Source organism: Aedes aegypti, chromosome 2 (genome assembly GCF_002204515.2).
Source record: "Aedes aegypti strain LVP_AGWG chromosome 2, AaegL5.0 Primary Assembly, whole genome shotgun sequence".
Taxonomy (NCBI): Eukaryota; Metazoa; Arthropoda; class Insecta; order Diptera; family Culicidae; genus Aedes; species Aedes aegypti.
Genome location: NC_035108.1, coordinates 443048187 through 443071778, shown reverse-complemented (window position 1 = coordinate 443071778; position 23592 = coordinate 443048187). Strand labels below are relative to the sequence as shown.

Below are 23592 nucleotides of genomic sequence, written 5' to 3'. Positions count from 1 at the left end.
GCCTCCCTCCCAGAGTATGTTTATTGGTTCAGTTCCGTTAAAACTAAGTATGCTGTTCCGCTCAAGAAAAATAAAAATTTCTAATATAATATATATATATAATAATTTTTAAGTTTATAATTTATGCGAGTTCTTTGTCTTATCCTTTATCTTTGTTCCCACACGAAAGGCCTTTAAAGCTTTGCAGAATCCATCTAAAAACAAAAACACCGCCTCAACTGTCAAAAATTGCGTCACACTCGCGCGTCGCGGTGGTGATGTTTTGCACAAACACTGACGCATTTCATACGCCATTTACTACGACTCCCCATTCATGTTTTCTGCCGATGGACCCCGCACATTATTTTTCCGATCACTGACTGGAGCGGTTTGCGTTGGTGTGCGTGAGATTATGTGCCATTTTTCGTCTGTTTCTGCGCTGGATGACAGCAGCGAAATTCTTTCCTTGTTCACGTCTTCATCGCACTTTTGCCACGGTCTGCTCTGATGTCGAACCAGTGTTTGTTCGGAACAAGCGAAGAGAAGAAGGTTGCGGAATAATCGTGTGTGCATTTTGGTCGTGTCGTCGTTGCGTTTCTCGGGTGAAGAAAATGGCCATCGTTGGTGAAAATTATTAGGAATCGAGGGAACAATTCGCGAATCGGGAGGATTGGCGGCTGCTTCGAAACAAGTGAATTTTGCTGTGAATTGTGGGCGAAGGATTGTTCTCGCCGAAGGAAGTGGACGTTTTTCCGGAACGGTGCCGGATCGAGGCCAATTTTTGTTCGGAAGTTTCCCTTTTTCGGTGTGTGAGAATTTTGCCGAATTTTTATTCGGGAGGAAAAAGTTTCATTTTCCTGATCCGAGGGATGGTGGAGTGAGCGAAAAATACGGGAAACAGGAAGAATTTTTCCGCTGTGGAGTGCATTTTCTTGGAACGGAATTTTCCGATGGTTGCGAAGGCAACCGGGAGCGGTTCCGGTGCAGGATTCCGATCAAAGCTTGCTAGATGGGATTTTGTGTTGATGAGAAACATCAAAGAGTGACAAGAGCTAGAAGTGTCAAAAATCGGGTTTGTTGTGCTCGAAGTGTGAAATTGCAAAACAGAAGGGTTGAAAATTTTCAGTGATTGGGAAAGTTATCCAGAGAATCGTTCCTGTTCATATTTTTTCAATTCTTGCCGTACATGAGGTCAATGTTTCGTTGTCGGCAATGGTAAAGAATTGAAAGTCTACGATTTGTCATTGCCAGCATCAAATCGTATGAAAAAGGAAGTGATTGTGTTTGTTATGAACAACTGTGTTGGTTGATTTGCTGAAAATTACAACTTTTTGGATGCCCCCTCCCCAAATGGCATCATCGAAAAGTAACGAAAAGTGATATATGGCCGAATTGGAGAACTGCCATCTCGTGAAGCACAAGGCAAGATAAATTATGCATCGGTGTTTGGTTAAACAACCGCAGTTTCAAGCAGCGAGTGTGTGATAGTGTTGGAATAAATGCGCAAAAGTGGTTCCTCCTAGAGGTGGGATTTGTTCCGGAGGTGAAGAGACAATACCTGTAAAAGGGAAGGAATCAATCTTTCCGAATTGTTCTTGTTGAATGACGATATTCTAACTGAAGGGAAGTGGACTTCACGCCATCGTCATCATGATGCAGCCCAGTAACAAAAGAAACTCCAAACATGTCCTTCGACGGCCGTCGGGATGTCTCCGCTGGATTACCATCGGACTTCTGGCGCTCGCAATGCTAGCATCTTACGCAAACGGTAAATATCCCAATCCATACGATATCCATCAAACTTTTTCGTCGTCTTTCAGGGCTGGTAGTAGGTCTTTTTTTAGGGAACCGTTCACTATTTTAATGCAAGTCTCGAAAAGGCTGTATTTTTAATGGACAGTCCCTAAAGCTGATGTATTTTAACATAAAGTAACTTATTTTTATTATTTTGCTTACTGTGAATCCTGGTGCAAATTCCAGAAACAATGAAAATGCACATTTTAACCCATGTTTTTGTTTTTTTTTACTCGATATTCCGTAACTCGATATCGAGTAAGAGAACCATAGTAAAAGTTGGTTTTCATGGCTAACTCAATGGTCCCTTGGATCGTAGTTGCACTGATTTTGTGTTCTGTAAGTCGATACCTCCCTAACTTGATGGTCCCTTCAATATCGAGTTATGGAAAGTTGACTGTAACTAAAATAAAACTAGAACATGGATACATAAATGTTTTTAAAGTTCTTGCAATGCTAAGACTATTCTTAAGGTGACCCAGGAATTATCCCTATCTTTTGTGTCACTCTAACAATCATCATCAAAACTTTACAGAAGCAAATCTCGAGTTTTAATGAACCAATTAAGCTGAAAATTTAATGGGTTGTGCACTACATTGTAGAATTATAGTGATAAATTTTTATATGGAGTGGTAGGTACTTGAGATTTGCTTCTTCATATGGATAGGATGATTATGATGACGTCCCGTGCGGCCTTTACTTCTGTTGAAACTGCATCTAGAGTTATGCTCAATGTATTTCTAACTCTTACTCCTCCATAAATACGTAAAAAATCTATATAAATAAAAATGAAATGGTGTTTGTATGTCATGAAATGGCTTGACAACGTGCTATCGGATTTTGAAAATTCTTCCATTGTTATGCTCCTAAAGTGTTCCGACGTGTTATTATTTAAAACAAGCACAGAATATTGAACTGGAAAATAAAAAAAAAACGAGAGTTAACAGTACTGTGATGTACGGGATGTTTCATGGCGTTTTTCAACAGCCTACTTGATGGCAAGACAAAGTTTGCTGAAATGAGACCACTAGTCACATCATAGTTCTCTAAAATATTGTATACAATTAAGTTCACAAGACAATTGCAAAACTTTTTCAGGCATTTTAGATTTTAGATTGACATGTTTGAAATCTCTTACAAGCACAACAACTACATAAACAATTTTGATAAACACAGTATAACACATTATTTTTACGTGTGATTTTATACTCGTTGTTGCTGACAGCACTGCCGTGTTATATCATAGCAACAGAATGACAATGTCAAACAAGCCAGAATGTCATGCAATAGAATTGATGATGAGAGAGATCTGTCAAATAGAGCCTGTTGAGTTATACGAACAGTCATGCAATGTAATAGTGTGGATTTATAGTTGAATTACTTGAATAATTGATTAAAACTTATATTTCTATGTGTAGCTTACAGTTAAAAGGCTCTTAATCAAGTGAAAGTTATATTATGCTATTGATCATAGCAGAATCACAGTAAGTTACTTAAACAACTAGCAGATCATAATTCTAACCTTAATTACTATTATCACAGATTTCTTAAGATAATTGTAACGGCTAATTAATGCAATCGGAACTAAAAATGTGTTATGTGAGTATGATACAATTATAAGATAATAAATTTCAGCTTTTAGCTGTCTCGCACCCATCAATTAGAGTTTACGATCTGCTTAGAGGTATCAGAAGGTATCAGAAGGCCGGCTCCAAAGGCACGTTCCCCACCAGTTGGGAGATTTGTGCCATCGCCATATTTGAGCCTATTTCATCATCTACCCGATGGGAGAGGAAAGAGAAGGGAAAGATGGGAGGAAATAGGAGTGGGGTCCCTTGAAGAGGGAAAATCGCATAAGCGAATTGAGAGCATGTAGCTCCATACCACAATGGGTTCGAACAGCGCCCTAAAAAGGACACTGCAAAACGCAAGAGCGTAAAGAGAGCCTATAGCTCATTACCACAGCGGGTTAAGAATAACAGAATGTCCTGAAGATTCAGGCTTCTGAATTCAGTTTCACTTAATAAGTGTTTACCAAGTAATTGGAATCGCATTTGCGCAAAAACTGGACAGTTACATATCAGGTGATACGAAGTTCCATAATCGGAGTTACAACTATCACACACAAATGAGTCAGCACGCTGAATATTTGCCATGTGATAGTTGAGTCGGCAGTGGCCTGTCAACGCTCTGACCAAGAGACTGCAATTCTGCTTTGACAGATTTGTTAAATACTTCGCCACCCTTGGAGATGGCTCAGTAATGTACAATTTTGTTTGACGACATGACTCCAAACTATTCCAATATTGCTTGTGCTGAGTTGCCGCCCAAGAGTTTATCTTAAGCTTCACCCAGCACTTCGAAATTGGAATAGCCGGTTCAGGGCCAATGAAGTCATGCGATGCTCCATCGCGAGCTAGCTCATCAGCCAATTCATTTCCAGCGATGGAAGAATGGCCAGGTACCCATACAAGGTTTACAGAGTTGACTGAATTCAGTTCCTCAATTTGAGTTCGACATGCGATAACAAGCTTCGACCTTGAGTTGGCCGAAGCGAGAGCTTTTATAGCAGCTTGACTATCTGAACAGAAGTATATGACTTTACCCATTACGCGCTGTTGAAGTGCTGATTGCACTCCACACATAAGGGCAAATATTTCCGCCTGAAAAACGGTGCAGTTTCTACCAAGTGAGTAAAACTGATTCAGCCTTAGCTCACGAGAATATACTCCTGCACCAGCTCTACCTTCAAGAAGGGAGCCATCAGTGTAACATACTATATTGTTTGATATACTTCTTTCCAAATAGCCAGACGTCCACTCTTCCCGTGAAGGGAATTGTGTGATAAATGTCCTGTAAGGAAAGTGACAAGCAATTGTGAGATCACTTGGAGCAAGGACAATTTTGTCCCAATTCACCAAAAGTGGAAACAACGAAGTGTGTGTAGATCTACGATTCACTGGATTTTTCTCCAGTAGATCCAGTACCCATAAACGGTAAGAGCAAGAAAGTGCTTCTTGTTTAAGATATATGTGTAGTGGCGCAACGTCGAAAAGGGCCTCGAGCGCTGCTGTGGGAGTTGTAGAGAACGCACCAGACATCGCCATCAAGCACATCCTTTGGAGATGGCCCAATTTTGATTGGATTGTTCTCACTTCGCCCTTTTGCCACCACACAAGACATCCATATGCCAATATTGGTCGAACAACTGTTGTGTAAATCCAGTTGATATATTTGGGTTTGAGGCCCCAAGTTTTACCAAAGGTTCGCCGGCATTGACCGAAGGCCATGCAAGCTTTTTTGACTCTGAAATCAATGTGAGGTGTCCATGAAAGTTTGGAATCTAAAATAACTCCGACATACTTTACTTGATCAGTCACATTAATCTCAGTGCCAAAAAGACGTAAAGGTCGAATTCCATCGCGGTTTCGTCTTTCCGTAAAAAGAACAATAGATGTTTTATTCGGGTTAACCGAAAGGCCATATTGGCGACACCAACTCTCGACTACCTGAAGAGCACTTTGCATCAGGTCGAATAGGGTGCTTATGCACATACCAACTATCAGAGCTAGATAGTCGTCGGCAAATCCATATGTTGGAAAACCGCTATTATTGAGTTGCCTCAATAGCGTATCTGCTACGAGATTCCACAAAAGTGGTGACAAGACTCCCCCTTGGGGACATCCGCAAACACTCAATTTTCGAATCGCTGCTTGACGCAATGTCGAGAAGAGATGTCGGTTTTTGAGCATTTGATGAATCCAATTGGTAATCATTGTAGGTAGCCCATGGTTTCGTGCTGCTTCCAATATGGCATCGAAAGACACGTTATCAAAGGCACCCTCAATATCCAAGAAAACACCCAAGCAGGATTGCTTCTGAGCGAATGCTTTCTCGATATCGTATACAACTTTGTGTAAAAGAGTCACAGTGGACTTTCCAGATTGGTAAGCATGTTGATTCACATGAAGAGGCATGTTTGCCAAATAAACATCACGGATGTGATGATCGATAATGCGTTCCAGACATTTTAGAAGAAAAGAGGTCAGACTGATTGGTCTGAAACTCTTCGCTTCTTCATACGACGCACGTCCTCCTTTCGGGATAAATTTTACAGTAATATCACGCCAGGATCTGGGAATATACCCGGTAGCAAAACTGCTTACAAGTAGCTTTTTTAAAATATGTTTGATAAACTCAAACCCCTTTTGGAGCAGAACAGGATAAATCCCATCCGCTCCTGGAGATTTGAAAGGAGCAAAACTATTAAGTGCCCATTGAATCGATTCAGTAGTTACGATACTGCGAGCCGAGGCCAGAGACTCGTAACTACATGAAAAGACATTTGGTTCATCCGTAGATGCTATGTCCACACATCCGGGGAAGTGTGTATTGAATAAACATTCTAAAACTTCTTCATCGGAAGAAGTAAAGTCACCATTAGGTAAGCGAATTTCGTTCACTTGGAAATCCTTAGATTTTGCAAGGATTTTGTTCAGCCGACTGACTTCACTCAAACTGGAAACATTTGTACAAAGGTTTTTCCAGCCGGATCGTTCAGCAGAACGAAGAGCCTTCTTGTAAGCCTTGCGAGCCGACTTGAACGACTCTGATCCAGCTGAACGGCGTCTGTTCCAACTCCTTCTACATTGTTTCCTGAGTCTAGTCAGATCGGAATTCCACCATGGGGTCCCTCTTGTAGTCTTTACAGACCGCAGAGGACATGCTTCTTCAAAAGCTTCCATAATGTAGGATGTTGTAGTATCAACGGCATCATCCAGATCACTTGGATTTTCAATGGACGGAGAATATCCATGAAATTTGGTCGCAACCAATTCAATATAGAGTTCCCAGTTTGTTGATCGGGGATTCCTAAAACGCAAAGTCTGCGCAGTTATATTTGAATGTTCAAAGAAGATGTAGCGATGATCAGATAATGATTCCTCATCTGATACATGCCAATTCGTCAACTCGTGACTGATTCTATTCGAGCAGAGCGTTATGTCTAACACTTCTTCTCTATTAGAAACCATGAAGGTTGGGCGATTGCCTATGTTAAGTAATCCTAGGTCTGTACTACTTAAGTATTCCATCAGACTGGAGCCTCTCAAATTGATATCTGAGCTGCCCCAGATGATGTGATGAGCATTGGCATCACTGCCCACAATCAGCGGAAGGCCTTTTGTTACGCAGTGTACGACAACTCGTTTGAAGTCATCCGTTGGGGATGGTTCATCATGTGGTAAATATACCGAACAATAGACGTATTTCCTGTTGAGGTCACCAACAGAAACATCGATTGTGACAGCACATACATCTCTGGTCGTCAACTCAGAAATGAGTGTAGCAACGATTGCTTTATTTACGAGCACGCATGCGCGGGGCATGGAGCGCGAGTTTGCCATTTCAAGTTTGCTGAAAGTAGCAAAAACTGGGTCCACAAGGTTACCTAGATAGAAGTTTCCTCTACGAAAGTAGGGTTCTTGAACTAGCGCCACTTGGGCTGCACCATTTTGCATGAGTCTGCAAAGATTGATCGTTGCTGTTCTTTTATGCTGAAGATTGATCTGAGCTAACCTAACCGTAGCCACTACCCAAACTAGGCAGGATTAAGCTTTTTGCAATCTCAGCACGAAAAAGACCAGCAACGAAAAAACCAGATCGGTATCTATTTAAAGTCGCCAAAGGCGAAAGAGCACAGAATACACTGTGTAAAACGCATAATGCGAATCCATATAGGTGATAATTTAAATTAAATGTCAACATATTCATAACCCCACTCTTATTAAGCCTCAGGATAGAGACTGAAGAAGGGCAGCCGATTATCTCGGAGAAACACAAGGTCACCTGCACCATTGCTCCGGGTAGCACAGGAAGGACTCAATACTGTGGAGGGCGCCCTGGTACCCCACAGGCTCCGTTTGCGGTTAGGTTTTATTTAGACCCCCCTAACCATTCATTCCTAGGCACGGTACGCATCACACCATAAATTAGGGGTCACCTGTGAGGTGGACTTTTACCACCGGAACAGGCAGTCCGTAGTGTTAATTCTTAGCCAGTTGAAACAACCGCTACCGACACTACGCGGCTATCTAGGCTGCTCGGGAAAAGGAGGTTAATATTGATGATTAACTCCTGACGTGCCCAAGCAGCCTGCATTCTGCTTAGAGGAATTCGGCTTTGACCCTCACAGAATCCCGTTTCTGCCGTAACACTCGTATTATACTGTTCATAGCCATCCTAGGCCTTCTAGTTGTGGCATATTTTTTTACCTACTTCAGATTCAAAATTTATGATGAAATAAGAAATTTGAAGTGTAGAAGAGTTAAGTGGGGAAGTAAGGTACAAGGAAATTTCTACAGCAACAGAAAATTCGTGCGGTCTATTAAATATGTGATTTATTGAATCCTTTGTCCATCCATGGACATTATGTATGAGCTACGTGAGTTTGTCGTCGAAAAATTGTGTGGAAATATTGATTCAATTCAAATAACATTGCAATTGAACGTTATTTTTCATACAATTGTAACCGAACCGTGTTTTAGTTGATAAGTTGAGAAGTACAGATAGGCTGACACAGGTAGGTAGTATGATACAAAATACATCACTCCATAGGAACTCGACGGAAAATTTGATAATGTTCACCGTTGAGAAAAGCGCATTGAAAATTCTAATCAATTTCATCCTTTTGAATCGAAACAAAAAAAAACCAATGACGAAAATTTATTCGCTTGATTTTGATTGCTTCTAACATCGTTTCTAAAAATCGATCAATTGGAACAAAAAATCGATTTTCGGAACATCGATTCAAAATCGCCCATCGCTATTTGAAATACGCTTTTAATTATACCAAACCAAGCCATACTTAGATTTTTTCTAAATACAAATGTCTGGAACAAAATCGATCCTGCCGTAAATTTTATCGGTAAGGAACGTGTTGATTGCGAAAAAATAATTTAATTTTTCTTTAGGACCATTGTTTTGTTCGCTTGATTTGTGCTCCTAAAAGTTTGGAGGTAGTTTTGATGCATCTTCATCTTATGAAGTCGTTATAGTGAATGACGAAAATACAGTTTACACGGTGCCAAAATGTCGACATTATCGAACTTTGTTATACCTTGGGTACTTTTACGCACAATACTCGGGAGATAATAGCCGATCTGGGAGATGAGAGATCTATGAAGGATTCCCTCACCCTTACTGTGGCCTCTGGTAGTAGACGAACTCCTTAAAAATCAAGGCTTTGAAGTGATTGGGTACGCAGAAGATGTAGTCGTTGTGATCCGTGGAAAGCTTGATTATACGATTTACAAGCCATTTACAAGAAATACAAGCCATCATAGACTGTACAAATGTTTGTCTTCCAAGGAACTACAAGTTTTCAAAGATCTGTATTTTCTCGGATAGTTAAGCAGCTTTGCATGCTCTAAAGGCATTTACATGGTTTAGTTGGATGCTTTCGACTGTTATGAGTTACACCGGGGATTTTCTTAGCGGCTTTCAGTCTCAACGGCAATCAGAACTAAAATATTTCTTCTACGCCCAACGTTTCGATTGTATTTTCAATCTTTTTCAAGGGTTCTAAAGGAACAAATTGGACAACGTTACATACATAATTTTAACGAAAAGACACTGTTACTTACAGAAAATTTTGTTCTTTGTCTGGTGGTTGTGTTTCATGGATTTGGGTCAAGTATTTGGTCTTCATCATCATCGTTGTCCAATTTGTTCCTTTAGAACCCTTGAAAAGGATTGAAAATACAATCGAAACGTTGGGCGTAGAAGAAATATTTTAGTTCTGATTGCCGTTGAGACTGAAAGCCGCTAAGAAAATCCCCGGGCATTTACATGTTGATCAAAGTTAGTGTGGGAATGCATTCTTTATCTGAAGCAATTGGCCAACAGGAACGAAGTTAAATTGTAATCTAGCAAGACAGGGTGTAGCCTCGAGCTTTGTCGGCTCTGAACCTTTCTGTGATGTTCCTGAGTGTGTTAAGGATGAAACTAAAAAGTTAGAAAGTGTCCATGGAAGAATTCAATTAGAATGCCACGGATACATCAAAGCAAGTGAAAAGATTCTTAAAACTTAGTCTAACAAAAGCCCGGGCTATACTGAACTTAATAAAGGAAATCTTAGGGTAATAACTGACTTGATGACCGGTCACTGCCCAAGTAGGTATCATCTTAAAAATATAGGAAAAATCCAATCATCTGAATGTCGTTTTGTCACGATGAAAACGAAACTGCTGAGCAATTACTCTGCAACTGCGGAGCATTGCTTAATCAAAGAATGTCAACATTTGAAAAAGGATTATCGGAGCCCTTGGAAATTTGGCAAAGTAGTCCTAATAGGGTAATAAACTTTATAAAACTAGTTGAGCCTAATTGGGATAGAGTGCTACATCAATCAATGTCTATCACATCTCAATTGTGAGAGGATATTTGATGAGTACCAGATAAAACATGGGTCATACCACAATATTCCTAAATACTGGAATCAAAAGGTCTGCAGACGAGGAGAAAAAAATGATTATGTTTGCATATCACAAACTATGTTGGGAGATGCTATCGAATGGTAAATCAAAACCCGATTTTTTACAGTTTGATCATTAGCCCTTTAGATTTGATACGCGAGAAGTCGTGAAAACGGTTGAATTCAAACATCATCGGCAGATTGGCCCTTTTACGAGACTTCAAATCAGTTAGCCCCTTTGGTTGAGTATGGTTTCACTCAGGCCACCGCATTTTGTTGATTTTAATGTATTGAAGTGATTTGCATAATTCTTGAACAAAATCAATCGATTATGTGAGAAAACCACAATATAATTGGTAAATATTGAATAATACGAGAAAAAATTTAAAAAAATGACAAAAGGGCCTACATGATTTTTATGTAAATTTTCGGTTAGGCCCTTTCAGGTGCCCCATTATCAGATAGGTCCTTTTCAAATTTGAATGAAATTTCCTCTAAAATGCGTTTTACATGCTCGTGAAAGTATGTAGCAATAATTCACGTATATATTGATTCGAATAATAGGATCCTAAAGCTCTGTCCCTATTGTAGTTCCAAATACTTAAGTTTAGGCTAATAACACATGTTTACTCAATTTTCTAATGTTTTCCGTTGGTTTGAGTCCAAAAAACATTTTTTTATATTCTTTTAGATTTTGTCAGACCCTTTGATTTAAACTCAAAATTTTGGGAGTATTTTGTTTTCCGTGTTCCTTCCGAAATGTCAGATAGGAACAACCCCAGCACGCTCGTTCAAATCTACTCAAAAGAAAGTAACTTTGACTCACTTTTTAAGTTTCAAGTTAGCTGTCAAAAATGAGTAACTTTATTTTATCAAAGTGAGTAACTTTTTACTCCACCATGAAAGAAAACGACCTCACTCACATTTGAGTAAACACAAACATATTTGACTCACTTTGTAAACGTCAAAGACTTGTGAAAATTTCGCGCGCTCGAACTGACAAAACCTCCGTTGTGGTGAAATTTCTTCCGTCGACGTGATGTCGGACTGTTTTCAAAAACAGTCGAGACAAAAGCGGAGCCGGCACAACAATGAAGTTAGTTTGCTTGTAACTTTGCTTCGGAAGTCCATCCGGCGAATTCCAGATAAGTGCTGCGAAGTCAATAATCCTGATATCAAGTGAAGCGAGGTCGGAGTGAAAATGACCAAGTCCTGGATTTGATCGAACAACTGCAAGAAAAAAATATAAACAGTAAGTGTTACCGTCGTACTTTTTCTTGGATTAATTATCAATTCTTTACAGTCTAACTGGGATGGCTATTAGCTCGGTGAAACTAGTGATCCTTTATGAGAGAGATTCGCGGAAGCTGACATTTCTGTCAAAGTGTGAGCCAATCGAGCAGCGAGAGCTGTCAAAGCGTGAGCCAAACGAACATGCGTTATGTTTGTTTTGAACTTTTCTTGAGGAGTAATGTAATCCGCTTGAAATTATTTTGGTAAAAGTTGCTTTGTATAGAGCAAAAATGTGGAATATTTCCCTTTTTTGAATGTTTGTGAATGTAATATTTAGTTGTTGATTTTTTCTGCTGTTTATTAGTTTGGAAATGTAGCTCAAAGATCGATAACGAAACAAAATACACTTTTTAGCAATAAAGGATATAAAGGATCACTAGGTCAAACCACAGAGAACAGGTCACAGGTCAAACTACATCCTCCATGACTTACATCGAGATTTATAACATCCTGGATCCTGGATCCAGAGCAGCGAAAATTTCAATAAAAATACCATTTTTTTACTTGTTATCATGTATTATTCATATAGTTATGTAAGAGATAATAAATCAATGTTATGCTCTTTGTTTATTTCTTCTGATTTTATGAATAACATAATACATTTATTTCCAAAAATATTATTTCCTGAAGTGAGTGACATCTACTCACTTTCGCAAATTTCAGATTAAACTCCCATATTGACATTTGACAATGTTACTCTAAAGTGAGTAACGATGGTGTTACTCACTTTTGAGCAGTTCCACTTTGTTCCGAAGTGAGTCGAAATCTACTCACTTTTGAGTAGATCTGAACGAGCGTGAGTGTTAAAACTAAAACCCCTGTGGTGTTTTTGTCGATTAAGCGAACGTCAAACATGATGATCAAAAGTGTCAAGGTTCATTTATGGACCCAATTTTTAAATTAAAGTTCAAACATGATATAGCCGTTATATAAGCGAGACAAATTGCTAAAGTAGGGGCAGTAACATGCTCTTTTGTGTTATTGAATAAAAACAAAATTTCACTTAACATTTTAGGACCCAATTAAGAATCGAGTTTGTTTACATTTTGCAGTTAGGCCCTTTTCGAATGCGGTTTATATTATCTTCATTCGAATTTAGAGACATTCGTAAACTTTATTCATATTTTAGGAATCGGTAGCAATATTCTTACCCGATAAAATCCTTACTGAACTGGGAGCAGACATTGCCTTTACCAGCTTGGTAATCTAAAGTACTGTTTTCTAGTCTAGTCTGTTTTATAACAAAAGGTCTTTCAACAGATAAAGAACTGAACAGCCTAAAACTTAAGGTTGGAATCTGTCATTGTGGACAAATTTTATTATAAACTACTACCGTAAAACGGGGTATCTTTGATAATGCGGGTAACTTTGATAGTTCGTTACCCACCCAATACGAAATATCATAATTTCTGTTAATCGGTTAAGCAAAACGAATGCAAAACTAAAGAATATTAGTGTGATACTTCATGCAAGAGCTGTTTTCATATGAATCGAGAACATTTGAAGCTATATAGCATTTTCGAAACACTTGCAACAATCTGTTCTACGATCATTATTTGATGTAGTTTTGAATAGTTGTTCACTTATATTTGACAGGTATGAAATGTCCTATAAATGTAACGCAATTCATTCAATTTTGTTCCTCCCCCAATTTTCCCCGATAATGTTTCTGCGACTTGTCAAAAGATGCTTAGAAGGATTTCTCCTGAATTTGTTCTAAGAAATCCTTGAGCTCTCCGACACTACTTTCTCCAATACTTTCCACAAACATCAAGCTAAGAATTTTCTCAGAAACTGAAACAGGATTTCCTCCAGATTTTAACTCTTCCACTGATTTCTCCAGTTATTTTTTTAGGAGATTTTGCAACGATTTCTACGGGGTTCTTCCAGGGAAATCTACAAAGGTTTCTTTCAGAGTCTTTGAAGAATTACGTTTAGAGATTTTGCGAACACTACAAGATTTCCAGTGTAGGTTTTTATGTTGCTTCAAAAACGTCTCTAGGGATTATTCGAAGAAATCTTCCTCTTCGGAAATGGAACCTGGGATTTGTCATGAGACTCCTTTTGGAATTTATCTAGGAATTTCAACAGACAATATTCCAAGGTTTATGCATAACTCTCACAAACATTTCCTACAAACTACATACTTGTCGTAATGTTACGAGGAATTCCCGAAACAAATCTTCGAAATATTATTCTAGCTGTTTAGTGGAATTATGTACTATACCTATTAATTCCAGTAGAGTTTGTATCCTTTGACAGATACGCGTATTTCGACCTCAACTGTAAGGCCGTCTTCGGTGGCATGTACTAGACTCAAGACTTCAAGAGTTGTCTAGTCAGATTCTATGAGGAATCCAACTTTCACCATCAAGTTGCCGTTAGGTTACATTTTGTTATTTGGTTATTGTTTGGTCTCGTTTCTGAATCCTGCTTGGCCTCTTTTTTCAGGCCCGAGGTCTCTAAAGTTTCTATTTCCAAAACACTAAGTCGACAACATCCCTGGTCCGTCGTCCCACAAAGAAGATAATTGTCTGATTGCCATTGCGCCACTTTTTTCTTCGGGGACAACAAGTGTGTCGTTGCTTAGCCTTGTCATAGTCGGCGCGCGCTAACAAACAACTAATGAAGGTCATTGCCCCCGGTTTCCGTTCCCCGGTTCGTAGTTTCTTGTGGTTCCGGCAATGATGTTTCGATGCGGATCGAGGAACACAAGGCCCCGCCAAATGAACGAGGGTTTGATTGGAATTGATGTGCCCGAGCTGGGCTGGGAATTACCTTCCTTCCCAATCTTACCCAAGCTATTGTGCTCTCCTCTGGCATTACTAGTAGGAATCGGATGAAGCTTGTTTCACTTTTTGTTGACAGCATTAGATTGTCGGGTTCAGATGAGGGTTCGATATGTAGTTAATCGATTGAAAAAGGGAAATGAAGTCGGTATTTCCCTGAATGGAATTCAGTTTGGTGTATGAAATAAGCTGCAGGAATGAGCTCCATATCTACAGTTCGTATGGGTTAATATATTTATCCTAACGAACGCTCCATTAAAAAGGAATCTGATTTTTTATCGAATAATTCTTTCCAGTAATGCGTTTCAACATTATGCTTCAATTTTGTTCGGAAATACTACAGGAAATCAATACTTGAATTATGCCGATGGTTTCAGCATTGGATTGAGAATTTTCTCGACTTCCATTTCTTGATTTTTCTTCTTATTATTGGTATTGCGTCCTTACTGGGACTGAGCCTGCTTCTCAGCTTAGTGTTCAATGAGCATTTTCACAATTATAAACTGAGAGCTTTTTTGGCAAAGTTGCCATTTTCGCATTTGTATATCGTTTGGCAGGTACGATGATACTTAAAGCCCAGGGAAGTCAAGGAAATTTCCATTACGAAAAGATCATGGACCGACCGGGAATCGAACCCAGACACCTTCAGCGTGGCTTTGTAACCGCGGACTCTAACCACTCGGCTAAGGAAGGCCCCTTGATTTTTGCAGGAACGATTGATGATTAGAGCTGCTGATATAACTTAATGGAAATTTTTAAGCAAATTCCTACAAACAAATTTGCAAATATTCAACGATGAACCGTTATATTACTCCTCTCTCTCCTCCACTCCTAGAGTGGACACTGTTCTAGGGAAGTACTACTAGTAAGGATAAGTCCTAGAAGGAATATCTGGAGAAAATCCAGGATAAATTTGAAATGAAATATTTCCGAGCAATGCATGGCACACAAAACGTTGTTGAAATACTTCGAAAAGCTGCAGGACAAATGTCTGAAAAATATCTGAAAAAAAAAACTTTTGGAAAAGCGTGGAAGTTTTTTGGATTTTTAGAAAGTTTATAAAAAACTTCTTAAGGAATCTTTGGAACAATTCCTTCAGGAATCTTTGGATGAATGACTTGAGGAATTCGTAAAAGAATCTATGAAGTTACTGGATGTATTCTTTGGAAAACTTCCGAAAGAGACCCTAGAGAAGTTTTTGAAAGAATCACATAAAACAAATTGTGGGTTCTTTGGAAGAAATCTTCAGAGAATTTGCTTAAGGGATCATTGGGTAAATGAAAAATAGTGTTTAGAAATTCGTGGAAAAGTACGTCAAGGCTATTGATGAATCACTAGAGTATTTGTCTAATAATAAGAAGTAAATTTCTAGAGAAATATCTGAAGACATTTTAAGAAAAAAAAATGAATCATTGAAGTACATCCTGATTTAATGGCTGGTGAAATTCTTGCTGAAATTTAGTAAATAACATCTCTTTTTGGCTCATGGGTGACAGGGATTCGACCTTTTGACGGTAGAATTCCGTCAAAGATTCGAATCTCTAAACAAATCTCTGTTGGACTTTTGCAAGGGCACCCTGGAATACTCTTGGAAAATGAGTCAGTTGAATTGATAGATGATTGCTTTCAAATATTTACAAGCGAATTTTTGGAGAAATTTTTTGACGACTCTCGTCTTGCTATTGACGCCATAAGGTAATTTTTACTTGAGTCTTATGACTAGTTTTGTAGATTCCTTTCAAACGTTCTTCGACATAAATCGAGACTAACAATTCAAAAGGCCTCATCTCCAAAAAGTAAACAATGAGAAAAATGCAATCTTGTTTTGTCAAACAATAAATCAAATTTAAATTATGAATTTAAGCATTGTATGTTATTTTATCGTCCAGAAAGTCGATGGATAAACTGATTTATAGCTATGAATATTCATTACTATCATTTTAGCAAAAAATCCTGCTAAAAAAACGAGTCAAAGGAAATGAGGCTTTTATTTCACCAAAAGCTGTGCAGCCCTTTTCATTTGTGCCCATAGACGCCGGCCGACGCTGATGAGGCCTGTGAGTTGACGCCTTTGTTTACTCTAAAATGTGTTGAGGCCTTCTAGTTGTGGCTTGTTTTTTCATCATCTTCAGATGTGGCCTTTTGAAAATCATTCAATATTCATGATAAAATACGATAATTGAAGTGTAGGAGAGTGTTACGTGGTAAAGCAAGGTACATGGGATCTCTGCAGCAAGAGGAGATTCGTGCGGTCGATTAAGTATGTGATTTATTCAATCATCGTCATCGATAAACATAATGGATGTGCTAAGCGAGAGTGTCGTCGAGCAATTATATGGAAATATTTGTTCAATTGAAGTAATATTTCAATTGAACGTTATGTTTCATGTAATTGTAACGAAATCGTGTTGTTATCAATAAGTCGTGAAGTACAGACATGCTGACACAGGTATTATTAGGTAGTATGATACAAAATACATCACTCCACAGGAACCCGACGAAAAATTTGATTATGTTCGCTGTTGAGACTATCGCTGTGTAAAATAATACATGGAGCGGAGCGGCTGAAGTATAACTTGTATCTGCTTAGTAAATTTGAAACATTTTTTCGTAATTTTAGTTGCAATTTTGATGTTTGTTTAATAGGCCTCAACTCGGTTTCAAGTAAATATATATTTAAATATTAAATATTTGGGAAAAGGCCGCATTTGCGATTAATATCCTAATTATCGAGAAATGAGATGGGGCCTTTTAGAAAAATGATATTTTTTCAACTTTCATGCATATTTTTGCATGACTATTGTATGATACAGTAAGAATAGGCTCTTATACACTTAAATCAGCAGAAACCCAATTTGTATACATTTTGGAATTGAGGCCTTTTCAATTGTTGGTCTAGAAATATAAAGTTTCTTAAAGAAATCCTCCGAAAAATTCCAGAAGAATTATGAAAGAATTCATAGAGAAATATTCAAAAGATGTCCAATAATTTTTTGAGAAAGCACTAACAAAATATTTGGAGAAATTCCTTCACATTAATAATGTTACGCAAAATTGCGTAAAAAGACAAATGAATTTTCGGGCGTCGTGAGACTGAAAGGAATAAAACAGGGAGTGAAAATTAATTCAAAAACAAGTAAAAATCTCAAATATGTTTTTTTTTCTTCCTTGTTTTAGAAGGAGAAAAAAATATAGGGCTATATTACGAAAACAGACGAACGTCTACAATTAGAAGAAACCCCCCAAAAGAGTACAGAACGAACGCCCAACAGATAAGTAAATAGATTTATCGATTTCGTTTCGTAGGTATGATTCATGTTCGGTAGAGAAGTAGACACAAGTAGGTTCACGCAAACCTGCACGCCAACGGAAAGTTGAACTCTGCTGAACCGAACCAAACCTGGAACTCTTACGATGACGAACGCTATACGTGCGTGTTGGTTGGTACGATTCTGGCTCAAACAAAAAATAATTATTACACAAGCTATTATACGAATGTTATCGTGTTGGATTTTATTACAGAAAAAAACAACCATCAGGGCATCTGAGTTTGTTAACGTTACATTAATTGTATAACGTTACATTGAAATCTAATTCAAATAGATTTTCAACAACAATTTGATTCGAACCAATTACGATAAACCAGAAAATTGCCAAAATAGTATTTTTTGCATGCTCCCTATTGCTTTCTATTGTAGGCATATTTGATTCACTTCGGCAGAGACATTTTTTTAAAGTTTTTAGGCTCATAGGGCGTTTGTGCCAGTGATAAAGGCAGTAGTAACGGGTGTTTCAGAAAAAGTGGTTTCTGACAATTTTGTCAAGAAAGAAAATCCCTCATGCCAAAGTGAATTCTCGCGTCACTTTACAAAAGGACCAATGTAACCATGGAAGATTATCTCCTCTCTCGCTCTATTTCGATTGTAACAGTGCAATACTAAAGCTTTTGTGTAGTGTTTCATAATAGATCGAAGAACAATGACCATGTCTAGCGTTTTATACAAAAAACGCAACAGAAGAGTATATAAACGATAAATCGAATTAAGTACTATATCATTTAATTCCACTAGAGTTTGTATCCTTTGACAAATACGTGTATTTTGACCTCAACTGTTCATTCCCGTGTACTAGACTCGACTTAAACATTGAAGACGGCCTTACAGTTGAGGTCGAAATACGCGTATCTGTCAAAGGATACAAACTCTAGTGGGATTAAATGGTATAGTACTAAATTCGGGTTTTCATTTATTTATATGTATTCGACTAAATTTATTGTCGCAACAGAAGAGTTTAATGATGCTTAGTTATTGGTTGAAAAGAAACTAAACAAAGAGAGACTCTCAATGTTAGACAGGTCCTTTTAAAAAGTTACGCGAGAATTATGTAGGTGACCAAGTAGTAATTTACCCTATATGGAGAGCATAAGTTCTTTGATTGGGATAATTTTATACAACTCGCACAGAATTGCAGTCGCAGCAGTTATTGCTGAAAAAGTTTTGAGTAAAAGTTGATCGCCATGTGTCAAACTATATCTACTTCCCTTTCGATGGTGGAAACGAACTTCGAGACGGGCCGACGACGCTTCCTCGCCATCGACCGGCACTAGCCGTTGCAGTCAAAACACGGATCGCATGCTAGTGGCGGCCGTACAGTATCGGACGTATAAAATGCACCAAATAGTAAACTTCAGTTAGATATATCTCCGTCAATAATTCCCGATTACTTTTTCAAATCGACGTAAGTAACTTTCATACGGTTTTGAGAAAATTAATTAAGAAGAATCACAAACTGTCTTTTAAAACTGTTCTAATTTTTTGGCCGTATACATCGCTTAAATTTTACATGCAATCAGCTCGCGTTCAAATACTAGGTAGTTCCTATCATTTCTCACAAAAATGGTATGACAAAATGATAAGCTGGCAAAATAATAAGCCGTTTCATTCATTTACTTATGACGTTTTTGTACCAGTGCAAAATCGACTGAAGTAGTGTTTTGTTTTCATTCTTGGTTAAGTCACTTTGTCTCTCCATACAACGGATCGGTGAAAGTAATGATTAGATTGCGAAAGTTGAAAATTTTACTTACGTCGTTTTGTAAATCCTGAAATGAAATCCTAAAAGTGAAAAATCGAGTTGGTTTAGAGTGGAACGTGTATAATTTCGTCTGCGAAACTCGTAGGATTGATAAAGTAAGTGTGTTTACTTTTCTGACTTGAGTCTCTTTGAATAAGTTTTCGAGATATCATAATTCTTCTCGTTGATTTTTTCTTGTTCAAATTCAACATAGTCATAGAAAAATTAGAAGAACCGGTTTAAAAACAGCGTGGAGATATTGTTATCTGAAGTCGTTCATTTTGTATGGAAAAACGGCTTTGGTGCATTTTATATGCCAGATACTGTATATCGTTAGGGCAAAAAAACGAGAAGGAGAAGGAACAGCTCCAATTTGAAGTTCGCATTGCCAGACGTAAGTAAGCTCTGAAAGACACACTGCCGGAGGAAGAAGACGATGCGTTTGTAAACAGTCAAGCGTGAATAATATTGGTTTGTTACCATAAGCCGCCGCCACTAACATTCAATCGAATCGAAATGAAGCAATGAATACGGGTGTTACTTGTTTGTGTTTTGTACGATTGTGAAGTTAGGTGTAGGTTTTACACGCACGATGACAGAAATCGGAAAGTGAATGTACCGCGGCGAGTTCGACAAAGCTTTTGCAATTCAGCGCAAATACCGCATGTTCTTGTTGCTGCTGCATTGGAGGTGCGATCTTCTTATCGGTAATCGTTAATCGTAAAAAAAATGAATCAGATTATCAAGTTGATTACTGTGGCGGTCAAGCTGATTGTCGAATCGTAACTACATGTGATTGATGACGAAACGGGTGTTATTATTTGTTTTGAATGGTTTGAAGAATAACTTTCACAACTGCTTGGGGACCTTCTGTAGTCTAGTGGTGCTGTCTGCGACTTCAAAACAAAGCCATGTTGAGGGTGTCTGGGTTCGATTCTTGGTCGGTCCAGGATCTTTTCGTAATTACTTCCCTGAGCAGGAATTTCTTTGAGAATTGAAAGTTAAATTCCTCAGAGATTTCTGCAGTTAAGTTTCCAAGGATTGCTCCTGAAATTCTTGCAGGGATTTCTCCAAAAATCCTCCGTATCCATACAGTAGCGATTTCTAGAGGAATTCCTCTAGAAAATTCCTCTAAGAATGTCTCTAGGGGTTCCTCTTTAAAGAACTTTCGATCGCATTTTTAGACTAGTTCCGAGAGATCTCTTCATTCCTCCAGGGATTCCTTCAGTGATTTTTCTAGGAATCCTACCAAAGACTCCTTTGATGATTCGTTCAGAAAAATATTTATAGGGCTTTTTCCAGAGATTTTCCCAAGATCCTTCAGAGATCCCTATTTTTTCCAGAAACAACTCCAGGAATTCCTCAAGAAAAATCTCTACAGGGATTTTCAAGACAATTCTACAGCAATTCCATCAAGATTTTCTCCATGAATTACTCCAGAAAAGTCTAGGTTTATGCAAAACATATTCCAAGGAATTCCTCTAGAGAATTCCCAGGGTATTCTTGCATTTAAAATCTGTAAGGTACATCTCTGAAACGAATGAACTGAAACTTGTTGAATACGTTGCGGTTAAATTCGGATCAGGTTTTTTTTATTCCCTTGACATCCCTTGGCCCTTTTTTACGATAGTTAATGCAAACATATAATTTTAGCAAAGCAAGCTTTCAATTTATAACTGCCAAAGTGTTCGTAGACCACTACGCTGAGAAGCAAGCTCTTTTCTTGTGGAAATGGGATGTTAAAAATAAGAAGAACAAATGCACATAAAAAGTTTCTAGAAGTGAGTGAAGGTGAGAGATGTCAGAAATTCTTTCAACACCTTCTGCCCCTCCACCGTATTTACTGTGGATGGTCATTTAATTAGGTTCATTCGTGCTGGCAACAGAAAACAGGAATAAAAAAGAGAGCTACCCTCTTTAATATGTTTGCGGGATGGTTATCATACATTTTTTTTTATTTGCTGCAACATTGTAAGAGCCCCATGCGTAAAACAACCTATCAGCTTGAACTTGAAGTCTGCAGTCAGTCCAGCGAGTGATTAGATTTGCGAGGATAACATCTCTCAAATCGGCATTGTTGCCGACAGGCAAACAGGCAGGTAGATTTTCTGTTAATCCATGCGAAAAGTTGATGCTCATGTTTTTTATCGTGTTTTGTTTTCTCTAGTTGGCAGTAATTGGTTCGATCCGGAGGTATTTTATTTAATTAATTGAGTCGATGTTGTTTTATACCTTCGCTGGAATTTCGATGATTGGATTTCGATAATTGTTTCTTGGAAGTGCAACTTTGTTGCATTATGTTAATCTGCGGCGGAGGGATGCTTTCGTTTTTTGATTGAACATGATCTCGATTTTTATAAATTCTTCCTACATCCATGAACTACTTTTGAGCCTTAAATTTTGAAAAAGAAAACATCTTTTCTACAATTTATAGATTCACTTTTAATTAATTTAGCTTATTCTGCTTGAGCCTGCCTACTATACTTAATTGACTAGAACTTTGAAAATTGTTCTGTAGATTCCGTAATAGGCCAACCGCTCGGTTCGATCTTTAACTTATATTCTTCTTCTTGATATTACTTCCTCATTGGAAGAGATCATGCTTCTCTATTAACACTTCCACAGTTATTGAATGCTATGAATAAAAAGTAGTAGAATTGAGTTTACCTCATTCTCGTTAGTAAATGCTTTGTGTTACATTACTCTACCACACCTTTCGAGCATCCTAAAAACAATGCCTTGGTATGAATAAAGATAGCATTAACTACAAAGCTCCTATACCGACCTGGAATCGAACTCAGACTCGGTTTTGCTGTGCAGCCACGGACATTACCACTAGGCTAGTATCGAAAATTCCTATTATTAACAAAACCTAACCCTTTCAGTACGCTATATCTACGACATTCGAGACAAAAGCCAAGACAAACAATTAAAGCAAATCGAACTCCTCTCCTATCACTTGATCCCGCTTGACTATCGCCAGAAAATTTTCATTATCATTCCACACTTGATAACTCTATCGACCCAACGAACCGTTCATCCCCCATCGACTTGATTCAATTATCTTCCGAATTCCGCATGCTTCAGCTCTATACAATAAACAACAGTGCGCCGCCAACCAATTTGTCCGACATCAACGAGCGCTCCAAGGCAAGGGCAATTGTGCCCCAACAAATCCTCAAAATGAGAGAGAGAAAAAAAAAACCAGAAAATTATCCTCGCTTTCTTGATTATTTTTTCCTGATCCGATCCTTCTCCGACCCGGGTTCAAACCAGTATCGAAGAAGGTTCTGCTGTTGTGTATCAACTTTCTTCATGTTCCCTCCCTCCGTCCATAGAGATGGGGAAAAATTATGGTCCGTGCGTAGCCATCATCGTTGTCTTGTCCTTAAACATAGCACAGCAAATCCGTACCGGGCCATAATCGCAGGGCTGGTAGCAGGTCTCTTCTAAAAGCCATGGCTATTTTAAGCCACTATTTTAAGGCAAGTTTCTAAAAAATCTGTATTTTTTACGGATGGTAACTAAAATCTCTGTTTTACCAAAATACTCTCTAAAGTCACTTTTTACATATACTCTAGAGAGATCTTAAAAGACATTTTCATGACTATTTCACACGTTTATCAGATTTTTTTCAAATTCCTCGAGAAAAGCTTCAGGAATTCTCCTACTACTGTTACTTAAGAGATTTCTTCTGAAATGCTTTAGAAGACTCCTCCAGGAATCAGTCCTTAAATTTCTCCACCAATGCTCCCTGGAATTTGCCCAGAAATTCCTCCACCGATTTGTCAAGAAATGCTTAGAGGAATTTCTTCAAAACTATCTTCAGGAAATTCTGGGGCACTCTAACGCTACTACCTTTCCACAGTGATTATTCTGAATTTGTCCCATATGACTAATTCTCGCTGAGACAGGCCCACTATTTACACTTGGTATTTCAAAATATTTCAATTTATGCTCATTCGAAAGCACCTGTCGAGTAAGTAAAAGCACTGTATTCGGTTGGTAAAATTGATGGGCCTCTCGGTAGGTATAACTAAAATAGTTTTTGAGGACCCCTCGATTTTCGACAATTCTTGCCTTACTCAAACTGCCATAACTTGAAAATTTCTCTAATAACCCCTTCACAATATCATGGTTTTGGAAAGAGAAAACAGGAGCTCCATTTGCAAAATTAAAAATATTTGGCGG

At 38.2% G+C, this 23592-nt stretch overlaps 1 protein-coding gene across 4 annotated transcripts in view; it reads left to right on the top strand.

The window, feature by feature from the left end:
* The first annotated feature begins 360 nt into the window (after positions 1-360).
* Positions 361-23592, top strand: part of LOC5572069 (TGF-beta receptor type-1) — a 237164-nt gene continuing 213932 nt past the window's right edge. For 3 of the 4 annotated variants that reach the window (XM_021847885.1, XM_021847888.1, XM_021847887.1), the window contains exon 1: positions 363-1747. In XM_021847885.1, coding sequence (XP_021703577.1) covers positions 1630-1747 — 118 coding nt within the window. In that variant the 5' untranslated portion in view covers positions 363-1629. Of the gene's footprint in view, positions 1748-23592 lie in introns of all 4 variants that reach the window. The other variant, XM_021847886.1, reaches the window with a different exon arrangement.